We start from the raw sequence: 22,794 nt of genomic DNA, 5'->3' as shown, positions 1-22,794 counted from the left end.
TCTCTCCTCACATTAATTAAACGCATTGTTTTGTTAGCATCATCAACAATAACAACAACAGCCAAAAGCAAAAAGCAATAAATATTTCTTAAATGTTTAATTAACTTGAGCATATCGAGACAAGGTTGCCAGACCCATCGCACGCCTGCTCACTCAGGTAACAAAACAATTGAAAATTTTAAAGACCATCCAACCAGATCCGCACAGACCCGACTGGTCCAGACCCAGACCCGGACACCGACACCGACACGGACACGGACCATAGACCACCCGCAAATGAAATTGCTTTTCAATTGCTGCTCCCAAGAAATGTAAAATGCATATTTATACGATCCATAGAATATAAGGCCCCTGGCCATATGTACTTACTCTATTTTGATGATCTAAACACTCGCAAAATTTTCATTCGTCAATCTTTTGAGGTCATAATCGAAAATTATGGATTTCAGGAAAAACACAAAACAATCAATTTTTCCCATTATTGGTCGACTTCCTCTGATTGTTCCTAAATATGTATGTATGTACATGAAAGTATGTCTAGGACTTTAAACGATTCTAAGATGTAAGTGACCCTGGTGAGTTGAGTAGATAAGTAATTGGCAATTAAATAACAAATTAATTGATTCAACTATTGAATTGTTTTACAAAAGTCAATTGTTGCCAATGGATGTTTCGGTGTGTGTATGTGTGTGTGTATGTAGAAGCACATAATTGTTATATATACCTACTCAAAAAATTAAAACGAAATAATAGCCCTAGGCATTTCAAAGAGAGAGGGAGAGATACATACATACCCTGCATCAAGTAGATAAGGTTGCAGGACGAGAAGATTTGAATCGTGAGAGGAAATAAATCTCAATTGAAGGCGGCCTTTAAATGAAGGGTAAACGGTTCCCGAACTCTTTTAGTTTCAAAGTCATTAAAGTAGGCAATGATCAATGGTTTGTTATATGTAGTCCGATCCTACTAACCAGTTCTATTGCACTTTACAGTGAGGGTTGATTCGCCCAGGCGAATCTATATATCCATCTGCAACCTTGTAGAGGGCATTTAATAGGGCTTAACGTTAATATTAGTAATGTTAATATATAAACTTGGACTTGAAATTATTAAAAATTTAATTGGATTAGGCATTAGGAAACGTTTAAAGTGCTGCATATATCCCCATGATCTGAGCTGGTACCAAATTAAGTTGATCTCTTATATATATAGTTTACAACATTCTATGAATAATTTTAATATTAATATCCATACATCATTGTCATAAGCTAGACTCTGATCTTATGGTTATTGAATTTGAACTGAAAGTAATCGTAGTTTGCTTTTAAGAGTTAGTATTTGTATTTGTTAAGACTTTTGCTAATTAACATTGGAGATTGAGTAACCTAAGTAATGCCAAGTCGGACAGGTTATAAACTGTCAAACAGAATCTATTATATCGAACAAAAAATAACAAATAACAAATGCATCATAAACATGACAACAAAAACTGGTTACCTAAACATTAACTTTTGCAACTAGTCAATTTGTTGTATACACTTTTACTTAAAAATAAACAATGATCTAAACTTGAGCAGAAGTTTTCAACTAGAAAACTAAATTAAAACTACAGTTTTAGGACTAAAATGATTCTTGATCAGTCTAAGACGAACTCATATAAATCATTTAAAGCTACGGAAAATAGGGAAAATTAGGGCTCTAAATACGCACACTTGAATATTGTATGTCGACTTGTTTTGCTTAGTTAAATAGATGTATAACTAATTACAGACAAACACAAAAAGTGCTTTTAATTTTAAATTCAAAGTACTTTATTATAGTTTCTACACCGGAATAATAAAAGTTTCCCAAATTTAATATGTACTATTATATTTAATTTATTAACTAGGTAATTAAAAAATGTACATAATGGCCTATAATTTTGACTGTGGTTAAAAAGAAAATAAGCATTTCAGATGTAAGATTCTCTATTATGACAGCACTAGATAGATATCTATACTTATCTATCGGTCTATTCATCTATGTATTAGGCAGAGAAAGCATAAAATTCTAGGGTATATAAACTTCGTCAAGGCCGGAGTTAGACCGGTTCCCTGGTCTATTTTTTCTTTCTATTTTCTAGATAGATTTTGCCGTCTCTTGTGTAGAGTATGTATCGATATGCATATACATACATATAATTATGTATACTATATAGTTGTGGTCGTTAATGTGGTCAAAGTGTTTTTCATTTGCATTAAAATTGAGGTTAATAACCATAGCGTTAAAATTTATTACAATAACTGCCAAATATATAATCATTAAAATGCGCTTTACTTGGCTTCATTTTCTATTTTGCAGTTTTTGTTGTGTTTGCTATTACGCAGTTGTTGTCAATGTGAAATAGAGGCGATTGGATTGTCAATTGAAGATTGTCAAGTGTGCCAAGCAAAACCCTTCAATTTGTATCCAACCAACGAACCAGACAACGAACCAACCAACCTTATTTCAGCCAATTGTATTATGACACGGACTCCATTTGACATGATAATTTGAATGCAAGCCAAATGTCAAAGTGTGGACTGTGTTTCGTTTGCTGTTGGTTAGTTTGGTATGGTGTTTTGTGCTTCTGACACAGACTTTGGCCACAATTTAATTAGCATATATGAACACGTTTGTGTCTCCAATCCCCCATCAATGTGTATGTATCAATGCGTCATGTTCGCATTGTATATTAGTTATTGTACACAAGAGATTTAATATGAAAGAAATACTTCTGACTTTTATACACTAGAGGCGAGCCCCCTTTTTTATATTCGTTCCAATGCATCGCTGACTATGGCCCTAATTACTACGCCCATGCAAATAGCAGCTAGCAAAATGGATGGCATAATCTAAGATATGAACAATTTTTAAGGCCAATATCTAGTATGTTGGTATAGCAAAGCAATTGTATTTACCACCATTGAGATCATTGATACAAAATAGCAAATATGATTGTTTGTCTGTGTAAGCGACACGAGAATTCTCTCAAATTTCGTCCACAGACTTAATCAGGAAACGTTGTATTTTTTTTTTTGATTTAGACACTCTCTAAAGAACTTCACTAAGAAATAAGCGAAAAAGGAACCGTAAAAGGAATTACATTTATTAATAAATTTAGCTTCCTAGTCTAGTCGACATACCCATCGAGTGAAATGGTATATTAAAGTCGCCAAAATGTTTAGAACATGCAAAAGGAAGCTTTTCCGACCCCATAAAGTATACCTATATATTCTTGATCATCATCGAAAGCCGAGACGCTAGGATGCCCATATGCTTGAGTGAGCGAGATACTTAGATATGCTTGTAAAAAGCACAGACATTAACGGGATTACTAGTCGTATGCGTAATGCAAATAAAATGGGGGGAACACTTGCCGTATGAGTAATGCAAAATATACAGCATAGGATAAGCATTACGCATACGACTAGTAAACGCGCACAATTACCAACAATTTTATTGGCTGTGTTGGTTATTTTATTGACAGAAAATCATTTTTATACCTACAACTATAAAGTTTCTCAATGAGTATACGATATTGACTTTTTGGTTTTACGAAGGAATCTGCCTGTTAAGATCAGCTCTTCCTTTAGTTTGTTTAATTTGGTTTCTTCTCCAAAAGTAGGCGACCATAATGTGAGAACATTATATAGGTTTTTTTTTTAATTGGTTATAGTAATCATTTGTGAAAAATCCTGGTTTAATTTTAATCGATTTCAAAAGAAATGAAGGACATTAATTATATAATTATTAGGCAATCGACTTTTGCAAGAGATTCATTAAGCGCAAATGGATCAGTATGAAATGTGCAAAAAATCTATATATTTAAATATCGTGTTCATCTGAAGATGCACTAAGGAAAATATAATATAACTTTACAATTGTCACAGACTACTAAGCTAGCATATGACTAGAACTTCAATTAACAACACACGTTGTGGAAAAACACTTCTAGTCTTCTAGTCCGAAAACGTGGCTTTGAGTCTCAGATCTTCTAAGAACAATTGTCACCCCCTAGAACCTCAGATTCCCTATATAAGTTCATATTTTGAATTCAACAAATGAAGATTGGCTAATTTTCCATCTCCCTGGAATGGTAATGGTAAACATATGCAAGTTTTCGACATTCCCAATTATTATTTTCCTATCACGAAAAAGCAAAAATATTAAAAATCCATTCGTCGTGGTGTTTAATATAGATATATATATATATATATTTCTCTTTTTTTTTTGGCTGTCTGTAAGAATGAATATTGTATGCATAATTGCTTTTTAATTACCAGGTATATACTATATGTATGTTAATATAAATACATACATAATACCAAATTCATGTATGTGTGTGTGTGTAAATCTCTCTATATATGTGTGTATTTCTTATATCTCTCTTTGAATATTGCAATAGTTAGAACAGACACCACAGAAACTGTAAACAAATTTCATTATTTCTGGCTGGCTTCTATTCGCTTGTCGCTTGCCCTTCATCCTCCCCTTCCTCCTGCTCTCTTGGCATACACCTGGAAATGTTAAAAATTTACTTATTCCGTGTGTGTGTGTGTCTGTGTGTGAGCAGTGTAAAGGCAAAAATATGCGCAAAGCAATAAAAACTTAACAATGAACAAACAAATGGAATATGCCGTCTATATGCTTGCATGTATGTATGTACAGATACGCATGTGTTTGTATATGCATGGAAATTAGCAAGAATCGTTGGTGGGTTGCTCTGGTCGGTCTGTCGTTTGGTCTGTTGGTCGGTCGGTCGGTCTGTTGCTCGGTCTGCCATATAAACGGCAGTGTGATAAAATGTTGTTTTCACTTGCCGCTCGCTTGCTGCCACCGCCGCCGCTGCCTCTTCCTGAAACTTGTTTAATAATTAAAAAATCAGCACAGAACGAAACGGAACAGAACCGAACTGAACTGAACTGAAATGACGAAGCTCAAAAGCATACAGCACACGCACACGCTCACACACTTCAAAAGCATATCAATTTGCATACGAAAAAGTTTGTTCTTCCACCATTTAATTAAGATGATAATACACCATGCTCCCTTTCACATATATTTAACGGAATTTGGTCTTATTTTCTTTGTTATTAACTTCTTTCCTTATTCTTTTCACAATAATATGTCATCAAAAGAATCCTAATAAGAGAGCTCAAGTCAAAAAGTCAAAGGTGAAAAGTGTAATATAAAATGATGATAGCTTATTGTTAGGTTATTAAATCGATTGATAAACCATTTCTTTCTATAGAAGAGATATGTACGATATAGTCATCTGAATGAGAGGATAAGAATCTTATTGACCGATCGGTTCTATGGGAGTGATAAAATGGCCTGATCCTGCCGAGATATACCATGCCTTCAGAATATTGGAATTAACCTACTAAATGATTACATCTTAGCGATTTGTTTGAGTGTAGTCCAATTTTCTATATTGTAATGTTCATCTGTAAGGCAAGGACATTTAAAACCACAAAAATTATCCATTATATCCTCCTTTCAGGGTACAGGTACAGCTTACGACAATCTTCTACGGAAGTTCCTATTAAGTAACAATATCGACAAGTTAAATCCTTGAGCTCGACCAGAATTTGAGAAGGTGAAACGTCTTTTGATCTCTCTTTCTCATGTCTCATGTTCTCATGTCAAATTGTTCTTAAGAGTGAGCAAAGTAATCAATTATTGCGTATCCTTGATTTATCCATTATATGCATGCATATATACATTTAATATGGTCGGAGATACTTTCTTCCTTGCATTGTACCTTTATTTAGTAGAATGTAGCAAAGTAAATCGGTTAAATTATCAGGTACCAAGCTTTTGCTCAGACTTATTGCATCATGGATTAATAATGGAGAGAGTGTGGGCGACCTCTCTGCTGTCGTTTCCTCTCGCTTGCACCCATATGATCTAATTCCTCCATGTTAGCCCGTGTCATCGTTATCAATGAGCCTAATTGAATCCTGTGTCCTGGATACTATTATAAATAATCCTTTCATTATTGTTCGTCATAGTTGAAGTAGCGCACCACCTTTGCGCTACCCTTTTCTAATGTCTGCGTGTGTGTGTGTGTGTGTGTGTGGAGTGTGTTCATGTACACACAATGTTTCAAATTTTGCATGTGAAAGTTTTTAGGTCGTCGACGTCGTCGCAGGGCACATCACGAAAATTGTATTTAAATCAATTTTCAAACACCACTAGGGTGAAAAAAAGGGCTCTGGCCTCATTCTACCACCCACTTAATTATTGCTTACCACCTCAATCCTGTGCTATCGCTAACACACCTAAAACTAGTTTTTCACTAAGTTAGTGGATTAAAGACGCTGCCGGTATCGACTGACTGCGATGGCGGCATATGGAAAACCGCAAAAAGTAATAGAACCAACCATAAACCGAACCACTCACCCACCCTTCACTAGCCAGAGGGCCACTAGTCAAAGAGGCATCAACCATCGACCAACCATCTCCCCAAAAACCACAAGATAGCGCCGCCGACCCAGTTATAAATTGCAAATTGGTTATTTATGAGAAAAAATCGAGATGCCACAACAAATTCTGTATTCGTTAACCGAACCGAAGCACCGTTCGCTAAAATACTCTTTTATTTTTTAAATGAAATAATAAATTTTAAATTTCAATAGAATTCTTTTTTAAAGAAATTTTTAGAATATCAATCGATTGACAATTTTGAAACAATTCTGAACATTTTTTGGAGTTTTTAAAACAAAGTTTGAGACATTTACAAACTTTTCGATTAAAATCGACTAATTGGGTATTAGTTTAAGAATAATTCGGCAGGTATTTGTATAAGAAACAAACACAAGCACAATTTATGTACATTCTTCCGAGTACTTAATTTTGAAACAATTGGATTATATGTCGTATTAATTTAGTTACTTCATTTCGTATCGATCTGTAAAACTTAGTAAGCTTAAGTATTCAAAATTTATAGATTTATTTAAGCAATAAAGTTTTATCAAAATATTTTTCATTTACTTAATTGGGGTAATAGTTAGCTAATTAGTTGAGCTAAACGACTCATTTTGATTAACAATTTGACCGAGTCATTTTTTAATGAGTGAATAAGTTCATGTACTCAGTCACTCAGTCGATCACTTGTTGACTCACTTGTTCAGTTAACTCATTTGTATTAACGCTTGTTTGCCACAATAAAAGAATCTCAGACTAAAGCCTACCTATCTTTTGATTATTATTTTGCATTTTGATTTGATTCAAATGTAAGAAAGGCCAAACAAGTTAGTAAGGAACTAGTAACTCGGTGAAATAAGTCACTGACTCACCGATTCAGTGAGTAAGTGGGTTGCTGAATAAGAATACGGGGCATCTTTTTAGGTGAATTTGTTCACTCATTTACTTAAGGGAGTCATTCAATTTTGTTCAGTAACCCAACACTTCTAGATACCACTTGATTTTATAATATTTTAAAAGTACTTCAAGATTGTATTGGTGGAAGGCTCTAGTACATACTAAAGACGAATACCAATCAGTTCTTGCTAAAATTACTCGGCCTTTTGGTCGCAAAAGGGCCTAGACATGAAGCAGTTAAGGAAATTTGTGATTTCTGTTGAAGTTAACAATTAGTTCCTCTTGTAGGTACCCCTAAATACATATGTTCATATGTGGAAAAGCACGGAAATCTATCTCTGTTCCTTTTATCTATTAGATGGTTCCCTTACTGTCGTGTAAATGAAGGGAAATAAATGACTGCAAATGAAATGTATATTGTACACTTACAACTATCTAAATGCAGGATCTTTGGGCAAGGATGTTACAGAGTTTAGCTATGGATCTGTTAACTGCCAACGTTCAATTAGCCAACATTTTTGACTTGCAGTAAGTTAGCCGCCCTCTGAAGGGTAATGGGCTATGGGGAGCGCAAGACAGTGTGGTAATTGTGCTGCAGTTGTCAGTCAATACGTCACTTCCACTTGTCTCTCTGTCACAGTATGTGTGTGGGTGTGTGTGTGTGTGTTTGGTCTATGGGTTGTGTTTACACGAGATGTGCAACAACTGCACCAACATTACCAGTGAACAGGCAGGCAGCAGACACAAACACAGGCAGTGGATTGTTAGCATTTTATTTATTCAGACAGCGTCGATTTCTGCCTTTCTTTTTCTCCTTGTTTTTTTGTTTTAGCATATTTTCATTTATGCAGAACACTAAAAAAAAACAAATAAATAATAATAATGCTACTGAAAGGGGGAAAAAGAAGACGGCAACATTGTTTAAACATTTATTATTACGAAACTGTTGTGCAATTAATCAAGTGCAACAAGGCAAACCAACAACAAGAAGACATTAGATGACGCGCCTTTATGAATCAAAAAACATAAGAGAAATAAGTGTAACAACTGAACTTTTCACTACCCTGTAGAAAATATTTAGTCTAAAAAAGATCATAGACTTTTTGAAGCGAAAATCATCCTTGTGATCCTAGACACATAACTTCATGGCTGATTTCTAGAGACAGAAAAGGATGACAAAACTTTGATTTTAATAAGAATTCGATTGATATTTTCCGATACTTTTTATTTTCCAATACTTTCTTTTAATACGAACTAAAACTTTGAAAATCAATATCTTGCATCTAATTTAATCAACTTTTATTTTGGTTAATTAATTTTTGAGAAAACGATATTGGATATTGCGAAGAGAACTTCAAGGATCTTGAAGCATACTCCATAAGAATATAATGTTTGATCACCCAAGCACAATGATTAACTGGGAAGAAATAGAGTCTATATTAGGTATAGAAGCGATTGTTATCTATATATCTAACTTGTATTTCAAACCTAACGAACTAATAAATATATTCTGGTAAATTCTCCAAAACAGTTAAAAAGTAATTTGAATTTGTCAATACGTGTAAAGTACTCAATTTTAATATACCAAATTCAATTTATGTATTCATGATATGATTAGGAATTTCACATAGACACGAGTTTCTTCTATGTTTACTTTATCACAGTCAAGATTAATTTGAATATTTTTATTTAAATTTCTCGATTTTAGATTAAACAATCTACAATGATATATTTACATATGTATATATATTTATAAAAATTGAATTTAGTAGACACTTAAAAGTCAAAATACGGAATGCTCATGGGGGGAAATGAGTCAGGCCAAATGATGACTGAATGACGAACGGATTGTGGTGCCGGAACCGACCGAAAAATATAACGGAATTTGCTGTGATCCTAACTATAGTAATTTGATGATCGGACAATCTTCATCTGATTCGTGCTGCAGCTGCTAATGGTGTTATTTATAAATTGTTGGTGTGTTTGTGTGTCCGTCTGTGTGTGTGTGTATTTTGCTTATTATTTCAATTAAAAACAGAACTGCCAAAATTTTCGTGGGTCCATTGTTTAAAAATTCTCTGAAATTGTGTGCAGCAGTACTAGGTTAGATACACCACATGTGGGTGGCATATATTTACATAAATATCTGATATACATGTGCCACAATTATATATACATATATGTGTATTCTAGAATGAATAACTAGCTGTGTTTGTTTTCCTTTTCTTTGCAGGTCGCCAACAGTTTGACTTGAAGCTTGGTGGTTGCATCAGTTGCAGTTGCAGTTGACTTTCTTGAAAACAAGCTGCTGTGCGCTTGCACCCCTCCATAGGACGTGGTGGTTGGTGGCACGATAGGAAAATAGACACCATTAATTGCCAAAATGTCGTCGCCAATTGCACAAAGTAACAGCAGCAGCAGCAATCAGCAATCGCAGCAGAAGAGCAATGCCGTTGGATCAAATTCTGCATCTTCTGGTGGGGTAAATAATACAACACACGATAGCAACAAGAATGTATCAGGGACGACGACGACAGCAGCAGCAGCAGCGGGTAGCAACAACACAGCAGCAGCAACAACTGCAGCACCAACCACAACAGCAGGATCTGCCTCATCCGGAGGTGGCGGTGGAGGTGGAGGTCCTCCTCCACCACAGAGCCCGACAAAACGTAGCACAATATCGACTAAGGAGCGTGTCATCGATAGTGTACCATTTCCGCCAAGCCGCAAACTTACCTGCGCCGATGTATTTGATGCCCGCAGTGGCAAACCGCAACACGATGTACTTAAACAGCACTTTATACTGGAGGGCAGGATCGAGGAGAGTGCCGCCTTGCGGATCATACAGGAGGGAGCGACATTGTTGCGGCAAGAGAAAACAATGATCGATATTGAGGCCCCTGTGACCGTGTGCGGCGACATTCATGGTCAGTTCTATGATTTGATGAAACTCTTTGAAATTGGCGGCTCACCGGCCACAACAAAATATTTGTTTTTGGGCGATTATGTGGATCGAGGCTATTTTAGCATTGAATGCGTTCTATATCTGTGGTCACTGAAGATCACATATCCGCAGACATTGTTCCTGCTGCGCGGTAATCACGAGTGCCGGCATCTAACCGAGTATTTTACCTTCAAGCAGGAGTGTAAAATCAAGTATTCGGAAAGAGTCTATGATGCCTGCATGGATGCATTCGATTGCCTGCCACTTGCTGCGCTAATGAATCAACAATTCCTATGCGTACATGGTGGACTGTCGCCGGAAATACATGAACTGGAGGATATACGACGTTTGGATCGCTTTAAAGAGCCACCAGCATTTGGCCCCATGTGCGATCTGTTGTGGTCCGATCCGTTGGAAGATTTTGGTAATGAGAAAAACTCCGATTTCTATACGCACAATTCGGTGCGAGGCTGTTCATATTTCTACAGCTATGCGGCTTGCTGTGACTTCCTGCAGAATAATAACCTGCTATCGATCATTCGGGCGCATGAGGCACAGGATGCCGGCTATCGAATGTATCGCAAGAGCCAGACCACCGGTTTCCCATCGCTGATCACCATATTTTCGGCGCCAAATTATCTCGATGTTTATAATAATAAGGCCGCTGTGCTTAAATATGAGAACAATGTGATGAACATTAGGCAATTCAATTGCTCTCCCCATCCATATTGGTTGCCCAATTTCATGGATGTGTTCACCTGGTCGCTGCCATTTGTCGGCGAGAAGGTCACCGAGATGCTAGTGAATGTCCTCAACATTTGCTCCGACGACGAGCTTATGACCGAGGAGAGCGAGGAGCCCCTATCTGACGATGAGGCAGCATTACGCAAAGAGGTTATACGCAATAAGATTCGTGCCATTGGTAAAATGGCACGCGTTTTCTCCGTACTGCGTGAGGAATCGGAGTCGGTGTTGCAATTGAAGGGTCTTACGCCGACGGGCGCTTTACCCTTGGGCGCATTGTCCGGTGGCAAGCAATCGCTTAAGAATGCCATGCAGGGCTTCTCACCCAATCACAAAATTACCTCATTTGCGGAGGCCAAGGGACTGGATGCGGTGAATGAACGAATGCCACCACGTCGAGATGCCACTCCATCGCCGGCGGAAGAGGGACAGAAATCACTTTCAGCGGCAGCGGCAGCAGCGGCCAATGCAAATGCGAATTCAATCAATGGATAATTTTAAGACAGAGTGGCAAATAAAACAAAACAACCAAACAAAAATTAAAAATTAATAAAAAGAAAAACTTAGTCAGTTAGTAGTCAGTCAGTCAGACAGACAGTCAGTCGATCAATCGATCACGAAAGGATGATTAGATGAAGCAAACAGAATAGGGATAGGAGCGAGGAGCGAGGAGCTACTCCTTTAGTAGTGTTTTTTGATAGTCCAAGCAAGACACGACGAAGACAAAATAAAACAAAATTTGTTTAGTAAATGCGGCATACACACACACACACACACACTTACTCACTCACACACACCAACACATCTACAACATAATCAATAAAACTGAAGCCGCCAAAGAAAATGAAAAATGCCCCACTACCCCAGGCAATAACAACAACAAACAAGTAAAAACAAAAACAAAACACAACAAATTTAAAGCAAAAATGAAAACAAAAAATATACAATTTATTGGTATTATACAATTTAAACAAAAACAACAACAGCAAAAAGAAAAGAAAGAATAAAGCGAAAAGCTAATTATTAAAAGCAGTTACAAAAAAAGATATACTTATATATGATTATATACATATATATATTATATATCAAAATTTTGTGCAACATTATATCAAAAAAAAAGAAGAAAACAAGAAAAACTAAAAAAAAACAACAAATAAGGAATTCATAAAAAGAAAGAAAACAAGTTGAAAAAGATGAAGAGAAAAACAACAAGAAATTTTTAGGTAAATTTAATTACTTTGCTAATTCAAAAAGAAAACAAAACAAAACAAAAGTCTCGTCTCTACTATATACATCTCTATATATACATATACACACACAAAAAACAAACACAAAAGGAAATTACAAAAAAAACATACACCAATAAATGCAAAGTGAAAAAAAACTTCCTAACAAACAGCTAAAAAAAAAAAAAAAAAAAAAAAAAAAAAAAAATCGGCATTATTCTCAATACCGATTCGTAATTCTCTCAAAAAATCGAAAACTTTCAATTATGCAATTAATTTGAAACACAAAAAATAACACGAGACACAGAGAGTGAGGACAACTTCATCCAACTGTCAGTTTCCGGTTAAGCCCCACTACGTTGATCGTAGTTTTGCTTTTGTTGTCACTTAGCCTAAAATCTAATCTGATCTGTTGTACTATACCTTTTTCTTTGGTTTTTAAACTGTTTTTTTATATACCTATATACATACATACATATATATACATAAATATATTTGATTTTGAAATTGTGCCGGAATTACGAATCGAAATTCGGAATAATCCAAAATATTTTACTACTATATTTTTAAAAAATGAAAAACAAAACTAAAAACGAAAAAAGAAAACCAAAAAAAACGACTGAATCTTTCTCTACATCTTTTTCTCACACAAACACATAATACACCCTCTCACACACACACACACACACACACACTTACATTATCTAATATACACATGAAGCATAAACTCAAAGTTTATCGTTTGTCGCCATAATTCGCCTCACACTCTCTCATCTGGTGATTGTGTATGTGGTCTTTATATACGTGCCATCTATGTCGTAGTCAATAGCTGAATACATACATATATATTTATATATATATTTAATATATAATTGTATATACACATACACACACACACACACACACAAACAAATATACAAACACCCGCACTTACGCACATACACGCAGGAGCATTAAATATGTCCACAAGATCCTTCTCATTTTCTATTTCTACATATATTATGAATCTCATTATTGGGCTGCGCCTGTTGGTTAGGCTATACAATTTTCTACTGCGCTAACTGCTAGTCTGGCTGTGTGTCTATGTATATGTATGCATATAAGTGAGTGCGTGTGTGTGTGTGTGTGTGTGCCCAAATCCTTTCTCCTTGTATACTTTAAACAAAAATTAAATTTTTGATTATATTTTAAACAAAACAAAAAAAAAAAACTATGTGAATCATGTATAGGAACTATTTGAATTTTTTGTTTATCATATTTCTATTTCCCAGCAATTTATATGAATTTTGTTAACTTGTTTATTTTAATTTATTGTAAACTACTTTTAACCAAACACATACACCCACACACACACACACACGAATGTACACATACTAAATTGTTGTTTCTACTTCATTATTGTATATTTATATTGTTTACTACACTTTTTCTCTATGCATTAAGTAAAATAAATTTAAATGAATTTAAATAATAAATGAAAAAAAATACAAAAAAAAAACAAAAAACAAAAAGCAACAAAAAAAAAAAACAAAGTTTTCTTAAACAAAATTATATTATATGCGATATATATCTTAAAAACAAACCAAAACAAAACAAAAAAGAAGAAAAGAAATCTAAAAAAAAAAAAAAAAAGGAAAAAACCATGTGAATCTAACTATTAAGTTTAAAGAAACTAAAACACAATAGAATGATGATGAAATGAATGAAAGATTTGTTTAAACTTCGAATAGCAACAGCAGCAACAAGAATTGCAAATAAATCCAAAATTGAAGCAGAAAATGTAATACAAAATGCAAACATATAGCAATTTTAAAGTACTTTATAAAACAAATATACATGCATACATACATACACAAATATATATATATATATAACTAATAAGCAGATTATATATATATATACACTTGAGATAATTGCGGGTCGATTCGATTTGAAAGCGAATGAGAAACAAAGAATAAAAATAGTTAAACGAAGCAGCAGCAGCAGCAACAGAGAGAGACAGGTTAGAGCAAATAATTAGAGAAGAATTAAGTTTACAGCCACACAGACACACACACACACATACACCTTGATAACACATACATAAACAGCCGAGATGATGATACTTAAATGCAACATGGGTACTCCTAGTAGCAGCGGCAACAATTACATTTTACCTCTAGCACCTAAAAGCAGGCAAATAAAAATATTAAATTTGCCATCCATTCATCTAAATATCGTTACATCTGATATATCTAGATGGATAGGATAGGAAATGTTAAACTAGACATAACGATTTGAAATCTATTATTTAGAGTGATTTAAAAGAAAAACAAATTCTAACAAAAATCGGCAAATATTTGTTCATTTTTGATAACGAAAATCAATTCAATTCAGAAATGTTTGGATGTCACAATTTTCAACTGTCTTTGATCTCTTATTGATTGATTGAACTAATATCAACCCCCCACCCCCATATGAGAGGGATAGAAACTTTGGCCATGCCAATTTTAGCTTCTGGTATTATGTCTTCAGTTGTTCCTCAATTGCCTTTTGTAATCGAGAGAGAGACTGGTAGTGCCCATGCGTAGCCAGAAAATAAAGAACAAGAAGAACAAAATATTATTATATACAATATAAACCAACAAAACAAAAAAAGGAAAAAAAATTAAATATATATATACATATACATATGTAAATTTAAGCGTTCGTAACACACTCTCTACATAAAAAAACAAAAACAAAGAATTCAAACAACCAAAGCAAAGTAAAAAACAAAAAAAGTTTACAAAAGTTTATGCATTTCAAATTCCAAAATAAAATAATACAAAAATTAAATCAACAATACTACAAAATTTAAAAAAAAAATATATACATATATTCTTTTAAATCCAATGAATTTTATGCCGAATAAAACCCATACAAACTATATAAATATATAGTAAATAAAATGAAAATGTATACTTTTTCCTCCAACTACCAAAAAAAAAAAAAAAAAAAAAAAAAAAAAAAAAATCAAATAATTAAATAAATAAAGTCAAGAAAAAAGCGCTAAAAAACACACACACACACAAAAAGGGAATTAAAAATATAAAATATATATACCGAAAAATCAAACAATACTTTTATACTATATACACACACACACACATGCATACATATATTTATGTAAAAAAATATGTATGTATGTATACCTAAGCTCTTTCCCGTTCAGCTCTACTCTTCTCGCTTTCTCTCTCACACACTCTCTCTCTCTCTCTTTCGCTCTCATCTCCCCTACTCAAACAAAACATGCATACATTTTCTAATGGTAAATTTTCTACTACAAACAAACCAATATTAATAATTAATAAACATATTAAAAAACCAAAAGAAAACGTCAAGAAAACAAGAACAAAACTTGTTACGTGGCAAAGCAAAAAACAGAAGAAAAAACAAATTAAACTTTTCCCAATAACAATTCGAATTGTTTTTGGTTTTTAATTAATTTGTTGTTGTTGTCCACCTGATGTACAATCAAATCTTTCTATAATTTTTTTTTCTTCTACACTTTATTAATTTATATTAATAGTTGAATTTAGTTAGGTTGCTTGTTTTTTTTTCCCCTTCCCCTTAAATATAGCAAAATTAATTATGAAGGATAAAACCTTTTCCCTTCCCATAAGAAAACAAATGGTATTAGAAAGCTGCATCGATTTTTCTATAGCCTTTCAGGTCAAGGACTAAAATCATCTAAGTTATATCCTTTAGTTGATAACCTTTACTACTAATCAGATCTTTCTAAATTATGTAGTGGTCCGATTAGACGAATCTACAACTGTGAAATGGGCAAACTTTGCCCTTTAAAGTATGCAATAGGCTGAAAAAGTATTCATCACCAACTTAAAACATTTCTAGATGGCTTCTTGCATACTTTTAGGAGCAAATTTCCACCTCTAGATCAGCCTATGGATTTGGGTAAACAAATTGTCTATGAATACAAAATCCATATCTTAAAATTATAAATTTATTCATTGGCATATTTGAGCTGACATTCTATAAATCAAAACTCGGATCCAAAATCTATATATGTATGTATTTGCATTAGTCTGTTCTGTCTGAGCCCGGCCAAAGTTCTCCCTTGGAAGGCTACGAAATATGTTATGTCCTGTAAGGTAATAGAAAAACTTCGATGAGAAGAACATAAGAAACAAAGCGAATGAGAAACATTTTCTATATACCTATATATGTATGTATTCATAATGTATAATATATACATATATGCGTGCATATATATGTATATGTATATATACATATATGTATTTGTATAGTTTTTACCTTAATTGTTTTGATACATGTATTTTTCAACATCTACTTCCTGCCCTCGAATGCTTTAAAAATAATAAATAAATTTAACAAAACTTTACACAAAATAAAAATTATATATATAATATATGCGTACACAAATTTGTATGTACACACACATATATATATACATATATATATATATATCTGTATAAAACCCCAAACAAATTAAAAATTACAACAAAATATTTATATACTTATATTAAAACGGACAAAAAGTAAATAATATTTAAAAGGCAACATAAAAAGTTAATAAATTATAAAGAAAACAAGACACACACAAACACACAACAAACAAAGAAAACATCACACACATCTAGATAAATCTCTTAAAAATTTTCAATTTTATTATTAAACCGAAAACAAATAAAAATAAATTAACAAATTTAAACAGTGAAAGCATTATTATTATATATAAATTTATAAAAAAAATGCAAACAAAAGAAATATAATAACAAAACAAAAGACGAAAGGCATTGCAAAACAAGAAACAACAACAAATATTGTGTATGCAAGAATATTAATTTACAAAAACCAAAAAGTTGATAAAAAAAAAACAAAACAAAAAATGAAGCAAAGGCAAGGAAGAAATGCCGCAGCAGACAAAAGCGTTTTAACATTAAGTGAAAGCAAACAAAAATGATTATCAATGTTATTAACATAATTAATATTAACAAGAAAGAAGAAAAACAAAAACCATAAACAAAACACAATACAAACAAAAAAAAAAACAACATAAAAAAAATATACAAGTACCTATCCTGAGAATAAAATGAGCGCACGTTTATTATTTCCTCTAACAAACACGTTTTCAGTGGGGGATAACTCCTTTTCCTTTTCTGTATGTATTATGTGGGACGGGGGAATTGGGGACAAAACACCAAATAAGTTTGCGAAATCTCAAAAACCTCATCAACTTTAGCCGAATCAGGTTGAAAAATCAAAGAGATGGATGAATAGCTCATCTTGAGACTGTTTATGGCCAAAACTATCAACAGTCTGAGTTATAATTAAAGTAAAGTGAAGTCAAATAGCTAACTCAATTAACTAAGTGACTTATTTTAACTAATTTCCAACTTGATTAGTTTATAGTGTCTCTCGAACTTCTTTTGATCAATTGAATGAATAAGAGAAAACGAAGTTTAAATATTTCTACCGTTGCTGCGACAGCCACTATTTTTTATTACACCCAGTATTTGTTGTTTATCAATGTCCCCCTATATTTTTATTCGGCAATGTTAGATAACAGCTGTTAATTAACACCATTCTTCGGACCTAGTTAGCAGCACTGAATGTTAACGGGTTTCGCCAACTTGTTTCGGCAAACCCTTTATTTTAAATCGGCAAACCCTTATTTAAAATAAAGATTCCCCAAGATACCCAAGTTTTATCAAAGGCTGTAAAACCTTTTAAAGATTTTTGCAACCACATAAAATTAGCGGATTATTGGTAGCGTTATTTCTTCCTGGAATTAAAAATTACGGGAAATTCTTAAAATCTTATAATTTTGGAACCGATATTTGAAAGTGATATTTCATTTTAATGCTTTTAAAAATAATGAATTAAAATATAAATCACGCAAACTATCACGCGAGACCAAAAATGCCACTGAACAAGAAACCTTAATTTAACGAATTTTAAAGAAACAGAACATCTTTTGCGAATGGTTTCTGAAGACTTTTCATTCCTGTTATTACATTGGAAAGTGATCTTCTAACTTGCATTATGAAGCATAAAACTTATATTAGGCTTTTGGATTGCTGCAGGCCCCGCGATGTCTTAATCCTGCACCGCTTTCAAGGTCGCAGCAAGAAAATAATATCATATCGAAATCGAAAATAGATTATATTTCAAAAGTAGTTGAAATTGACCATGGTGATTTATGATTTATGACCAAAAGGAACATCGATGAAAAATAATAAGGGACTCGGCTTCAAATTGAATAAATTTATTAACTGTTTTAGAAGTTATCGAAGTGGTCGTCTCTGTCTTCTTTCTATTTTGTTGTTCATTTGCAAACTCTTTGGATGTTATTGATATTAAATTTAATTCAATTAGTGTCGTTTTTGGTATAAATTTAAAAATAAGCTCATTCTCAAATCGTCTCAACATAGAGGTTCTGTGAGAAAAGATCTTCAGCAATTACTTCGGTAAAAGAAATGGTTTTTAGTTATTTTTGGCTTGACATGTTCGGTGAAATACACAAATTCTGGTTTAAATGCGATTCACATTGATTGGTTTCGAATCAAATGCTGTAGCTGTCTAATCGGCCTCGTTAACTGCTTGGCTTAGACAAGAATAGATTGCCACTTAAAGTAAATTGTATCTTGTGAAGGGAAACACTTTTTCGCAGGGATAACATCTTCTATAGTGGCGAACGTCTTTGGCTCTAGCAAATTTTGTATTACGTATAATGGAACACACAAATAATAATGAAATACAAAACTCAAAACATAAGGATTTGCTCTGTCTGTCGACGTATAGAAAGCCAGAGATCCTTGCAACTGGTAGGGAATAAATCTTTGTGGCACACAACAGAAAAAAAAAGAAAAAAATAAAATCAAATGTGTTGAACTCAAAACATTTTGTTTCACTTGAACATATCTCCTTCTAATTCATGCCGGCTTTTCCTTTTGAAATGCAACAATAACAACACACACAATTTTCCGTTTTTACTTTGTTGTTGTTGGGGGAATCCTCCTTTTCATCAACATTTTCTTTTACTGTGATTTAATATAATTTCTCTTTTTCAATGTTTTTTTTATAATATAAAAAAAAGGTTGGCGCAAAGAAATTTAGTTGCGCGAGCCACGTCCAAAACCGCCACGGAATTCCACTTCACCAGTACCGGGTCCGACATCACCCTTCTTGTCGACACCGCTGCCACCGGGAGCACGTCTGTAGGCCGAACGGTCCTCGCCGGTCTTAGATGCATCACCGAGACCGCGTGGGCCACCAGCGGCTGGGCGTGGACGCACTGTCTCCGAGCGGGCGGGACGCTTCAATGTGGAGGGCACAATCTCGGGTGGCAGATGCAAGTAGCTGCGCAGCTCCTCGATACCCTCGTTGGTCAGATACCAGTAGTAATGTCTCCATGCGAACTGCTCCTTGACGAGACCGCGAGAGTGCAGGGACTGCAGAGCCTTGATGACATGCAGATTGGGAATTGTCTCCAGCTCGGGATGCTTCTGGGCATGGAAATCCTTTTTGGCCACAATGACGCCCTCCTTGAAGAGGTACTCATAAATGGCGACACGATGAGCCTTTGGCATGAACATGCTGCACAAAACAGAACAGAAAAAAAAGTGTTAGTTTAGGTTTAACTCAATATTCAACTTATTTCAATAGGTTCGTTGTTGTTGTTTTTAGAAATGTCTTTCCCATTTCCAACGTAAACAAAAAAAAAAAGCACTAAACACAATTTAAAACAGTTGTAGCAATTGATTTCGATTATATTGCAAACGTATTTAAGTTTCTATATAAACGGATTTCGGCTTATTTTTAAGATTAGTTTTTTTATTTTTCACGTACTTTGCGTCTTCTATGGGGCAGAGACCGGAAAGAAAGGAAAAGGTAATCGACAGCTCACCAGGGTTGCCAAACCCAATCGATACCAAATAACTGAGTGGCATCACCCCAGAGTTGATTTTTGGGCTGCCACATCGACATTAATCGACATTATCGGAGCAAATCTATCGGTTAATCGACATTTCGGAGCAAAACCTATCGAAAATCAACATTTTGGAGAAAAACCTATCGAATTTGAATTTGTGCACTTTTTAAAATTTTTTTTTTTTATGTTTTTTTTTGTTCTATTTGTGTGGCTCAAAAAGAATTTGGTCTACTCGTTAAATATAGACGAAGTATATAACCACCACCTGCCGTATGTGCATAAGGTGCATATTTACAATATATCAACCATATTCACAGGTAATAAACAGTTTTCAATTTCAGTTCTTTGTCATATTCCTGACCTGCCTTCAAGACGGGACTCAGACGCTGGTATTTGCCGAGAGTTACTGCCAGAGCAACAGCAAGCAGCAGCTCACAAATTCAGAATCTATGGCCACTGGTATTGGCAGAGTGCTCCGAGCTGTCACATTAGATACAAGACCTAATTTGTTCGCAATTGTTAGTGATCGTGCTCGTCTGAATTTAAAGTCCTTGTATGATCTGTCGTACACACTTAACTTTCCCATGCCCCCAGTAGTTTTTGATCCAACCCATTTAATTGGGTCATTTTCACAGCAACTCGACATGTTCTGCTGTGAAAGTGTCACCCAATTAATGACCACAAATTTCATGAAAGAGACTTTCTCGGAGCAGGTATCTATGATCATCGGCCAGTGTCATTCCAAAGATGCAGAGATTCTCTGCATCTTTTGGGAATTGTGCGCTGCGGTCCAGTCCGTCTTGAAGATGGTCATGCGGGATCAGGAGCAGTGCATATTGATGAATCTCAAAAATGATAATCTTGAGATTTATTGCAAAGCGGCAATGAAGCAGCTGCCCGTATTAGATATGGATTTCTGCGATGAGTGAGCAGGTCTGCTGCTCCTACTGGCCAATGATGTCGTGGCCAACTTAAATAAACCATAAAATTAGATTTCCTTTTGTATATTTACAGATTTTATTATCATATTTTTGTACAGCTTTTCTTTGTTATATAATTTTAGATAAATTGTATACATTTGTATATATGTACAATAAGTTATTACTTTTAAGATATTTTAAGAATCTAAAGAATTTATCTTTATTAACATTTTATGTACATATATGCTTACAGATTTTCCCAAGTGGACCAAATGATCCGCAATAACGACGCAGTCGCTGGGAAGCGACAGGGAAGTAAAAACTTTTACGGTGTCTCTTGTAAATTAGTATAAATTGTATATCTTTTCAGATCCAGCCAACTGATGTCATCCTGCAAAAAAGCTCTCTGTGGGGCCAAGGACACACGCACACGCGATTGCTGGTCAGACAAATAATACGGATAGAGGAGTCAAGTCTCTTACAAATTTGCGACATTATGCACAATTCTCCAACAGAATCGGATGTAGAGTTGCGTCAGGATTTGGTCGATTCCGTTGTTGTGGGCCAAGAAATCGTCATCTGTGGAGTACTAAAGCTAAGCATTTCAATAAAAAGATTCGTGCTCAGTGAGAATCGGGTATCTGACCGATTTCAAAAAGTTTTACATCTATTAAATCGAAATTAAGTATGGCTATTTGGAAAAAATACCAAACTTAATTTCGCGCGGAGCCGTTCAAGAAGATGGGTTCTTCTTTATGAAGTAACCATGAATGTTGGCGCCAAACCATTTGTTCGGTTCTGAAAAATAAAAATTTTCGTAGCATAAAGAAATAACCAATAGTTAGTTATTTTGAATGTTAAAAAACACTTTATCATAATATATAATTTTGAAATACCAAAATCTTTTTACGGAACCTTGGAGTCAGCTTTGAACTACTTCCTTATTATTGCTTTTCAGTCTGTTTTCAGGGTGATCAACCATATGTAAGTACTATATGTAATGTGGAGTATCTTATCTGGCCGATACGTCAGTCCTCTCGTTATCGTACCAATAGACCAAACAATTAGTTTATGGGCCCTTCTGTTTTTATCTTAGGCCGGCAATTAACAGCAAAATATTTAAACATCGAGTGGGTCACTACTTTAAAGCCCATCAGATACAATTACAACAAGTTTGATTAGATGCTAATTCTATATATTCGAGCTGTCAAGGGTCTACATACATAATCAAGGATAATTTATAACGATAAAATACATTATAAGCGCTCATTTTGTTTGTAGCCCCTTACCCGGTGGATTATACTGCTGACTGGACTAAATTCATAAATTTTTTTATACCCTTGCAAAAAGGGTATATTAATTTTGGTCAGAAGTGTGCAACGCATAGAACCAAGCATCTCCGACCATATAAAGTATATATATTCTTGATCAGCACGACGAGACGAGTGCAAATAGCTATGTCCGTCCGTCCGTCTGGATCAACGCAAAATCCTCCTAGACCGTAAGAGCTACAGAGCTGAAATTTTGCACGTTGGCTTGTATATACTGCAGGTGTTGTATATCTCGGATTCAGCCGGATCGGACCACTATATCATATAGCTCCCATACAAACCCCAAAGTCACGAACAGTGACTTTTCTCAATACCTTTGTTATTTTCTATGTTATTATCGTGAAAC

At 34.4% G+C, this 22,794-nt stretch overlaps 2 protein-coding genes across 2 annotated transcripts in view; one reads left to right on the top strand and one right to left on the bottom strand.

The window, feature by feature from the left end:
* LOC137583329 (serine/threonine-protein phosphatase 2B catalytic subunit 3) overlaps window positions 1-17,357 on the top strand; it is a 31,465-nt gene extending 14,108 nt beyond the window's left edge. The window contains exon 2 of the mRNA XM_068298257.1: window positions 9,581-17,357. Within this exon, the coding sequence (XP_068154358.1) occupies window positions 9,731-11,530 (1,800 nt within the window). The 5' untranslated portion in view covers window positions 9,581-9,730 and the 3' untranslated portion in view covers window positions 11,531-17,357. The remainder of the gene's footprint in view (window positions 1-9,580) is intronic.
* A 1,889-nt stretch (window positions 17,358-19,246) lies between these two features.
* On the bottom strand, window positions 19,247-20,210 carry LOC137583359 (small ribosomal subunit protein eS10B). Its single transcript, XM_068298321.1, has 2 exons — window positions 20,116-20,210; window positions 19,247-19,863 (listed from the first exon to the last, which is right to left on the bottom strand). Exon 2 carries the CDS (start codon window positions 19,860-19,862, stop codon window positions 19,380-19,382), a length of 483 nt encoding a protein of 160 aa, XP_068154422.1. The 5' UTR covers window position 19,863; window positions 20,116-20,210; the 3' UTR covers window positions 19,247-19,379.
* Window positions 20,211-22,794: the final 2,584 nt, after the last annotated feature.

The sequence above is a fragment of the Drosophila tropicalis genome, unplaced genomic scaffold (genome assembly GCF_018151085.1).
Source record: "Drosophila tropicalis isolate 14030-0801.00 unplaced genomic scaffold, ASM1815108v1 contig_867, whole genome shotgun sequence".
Taxonomy (NCBI): Eukaryota; Metazoa; Arthropoda; class Insecta; order Diptera; family Drosophilidae; genus Drosophila; species Drosophila tropicalis.
Note: the sequence above shows the minus strand (reverse complement) of the source record. Positions and strands in the feature narration are given on the sequence as shown.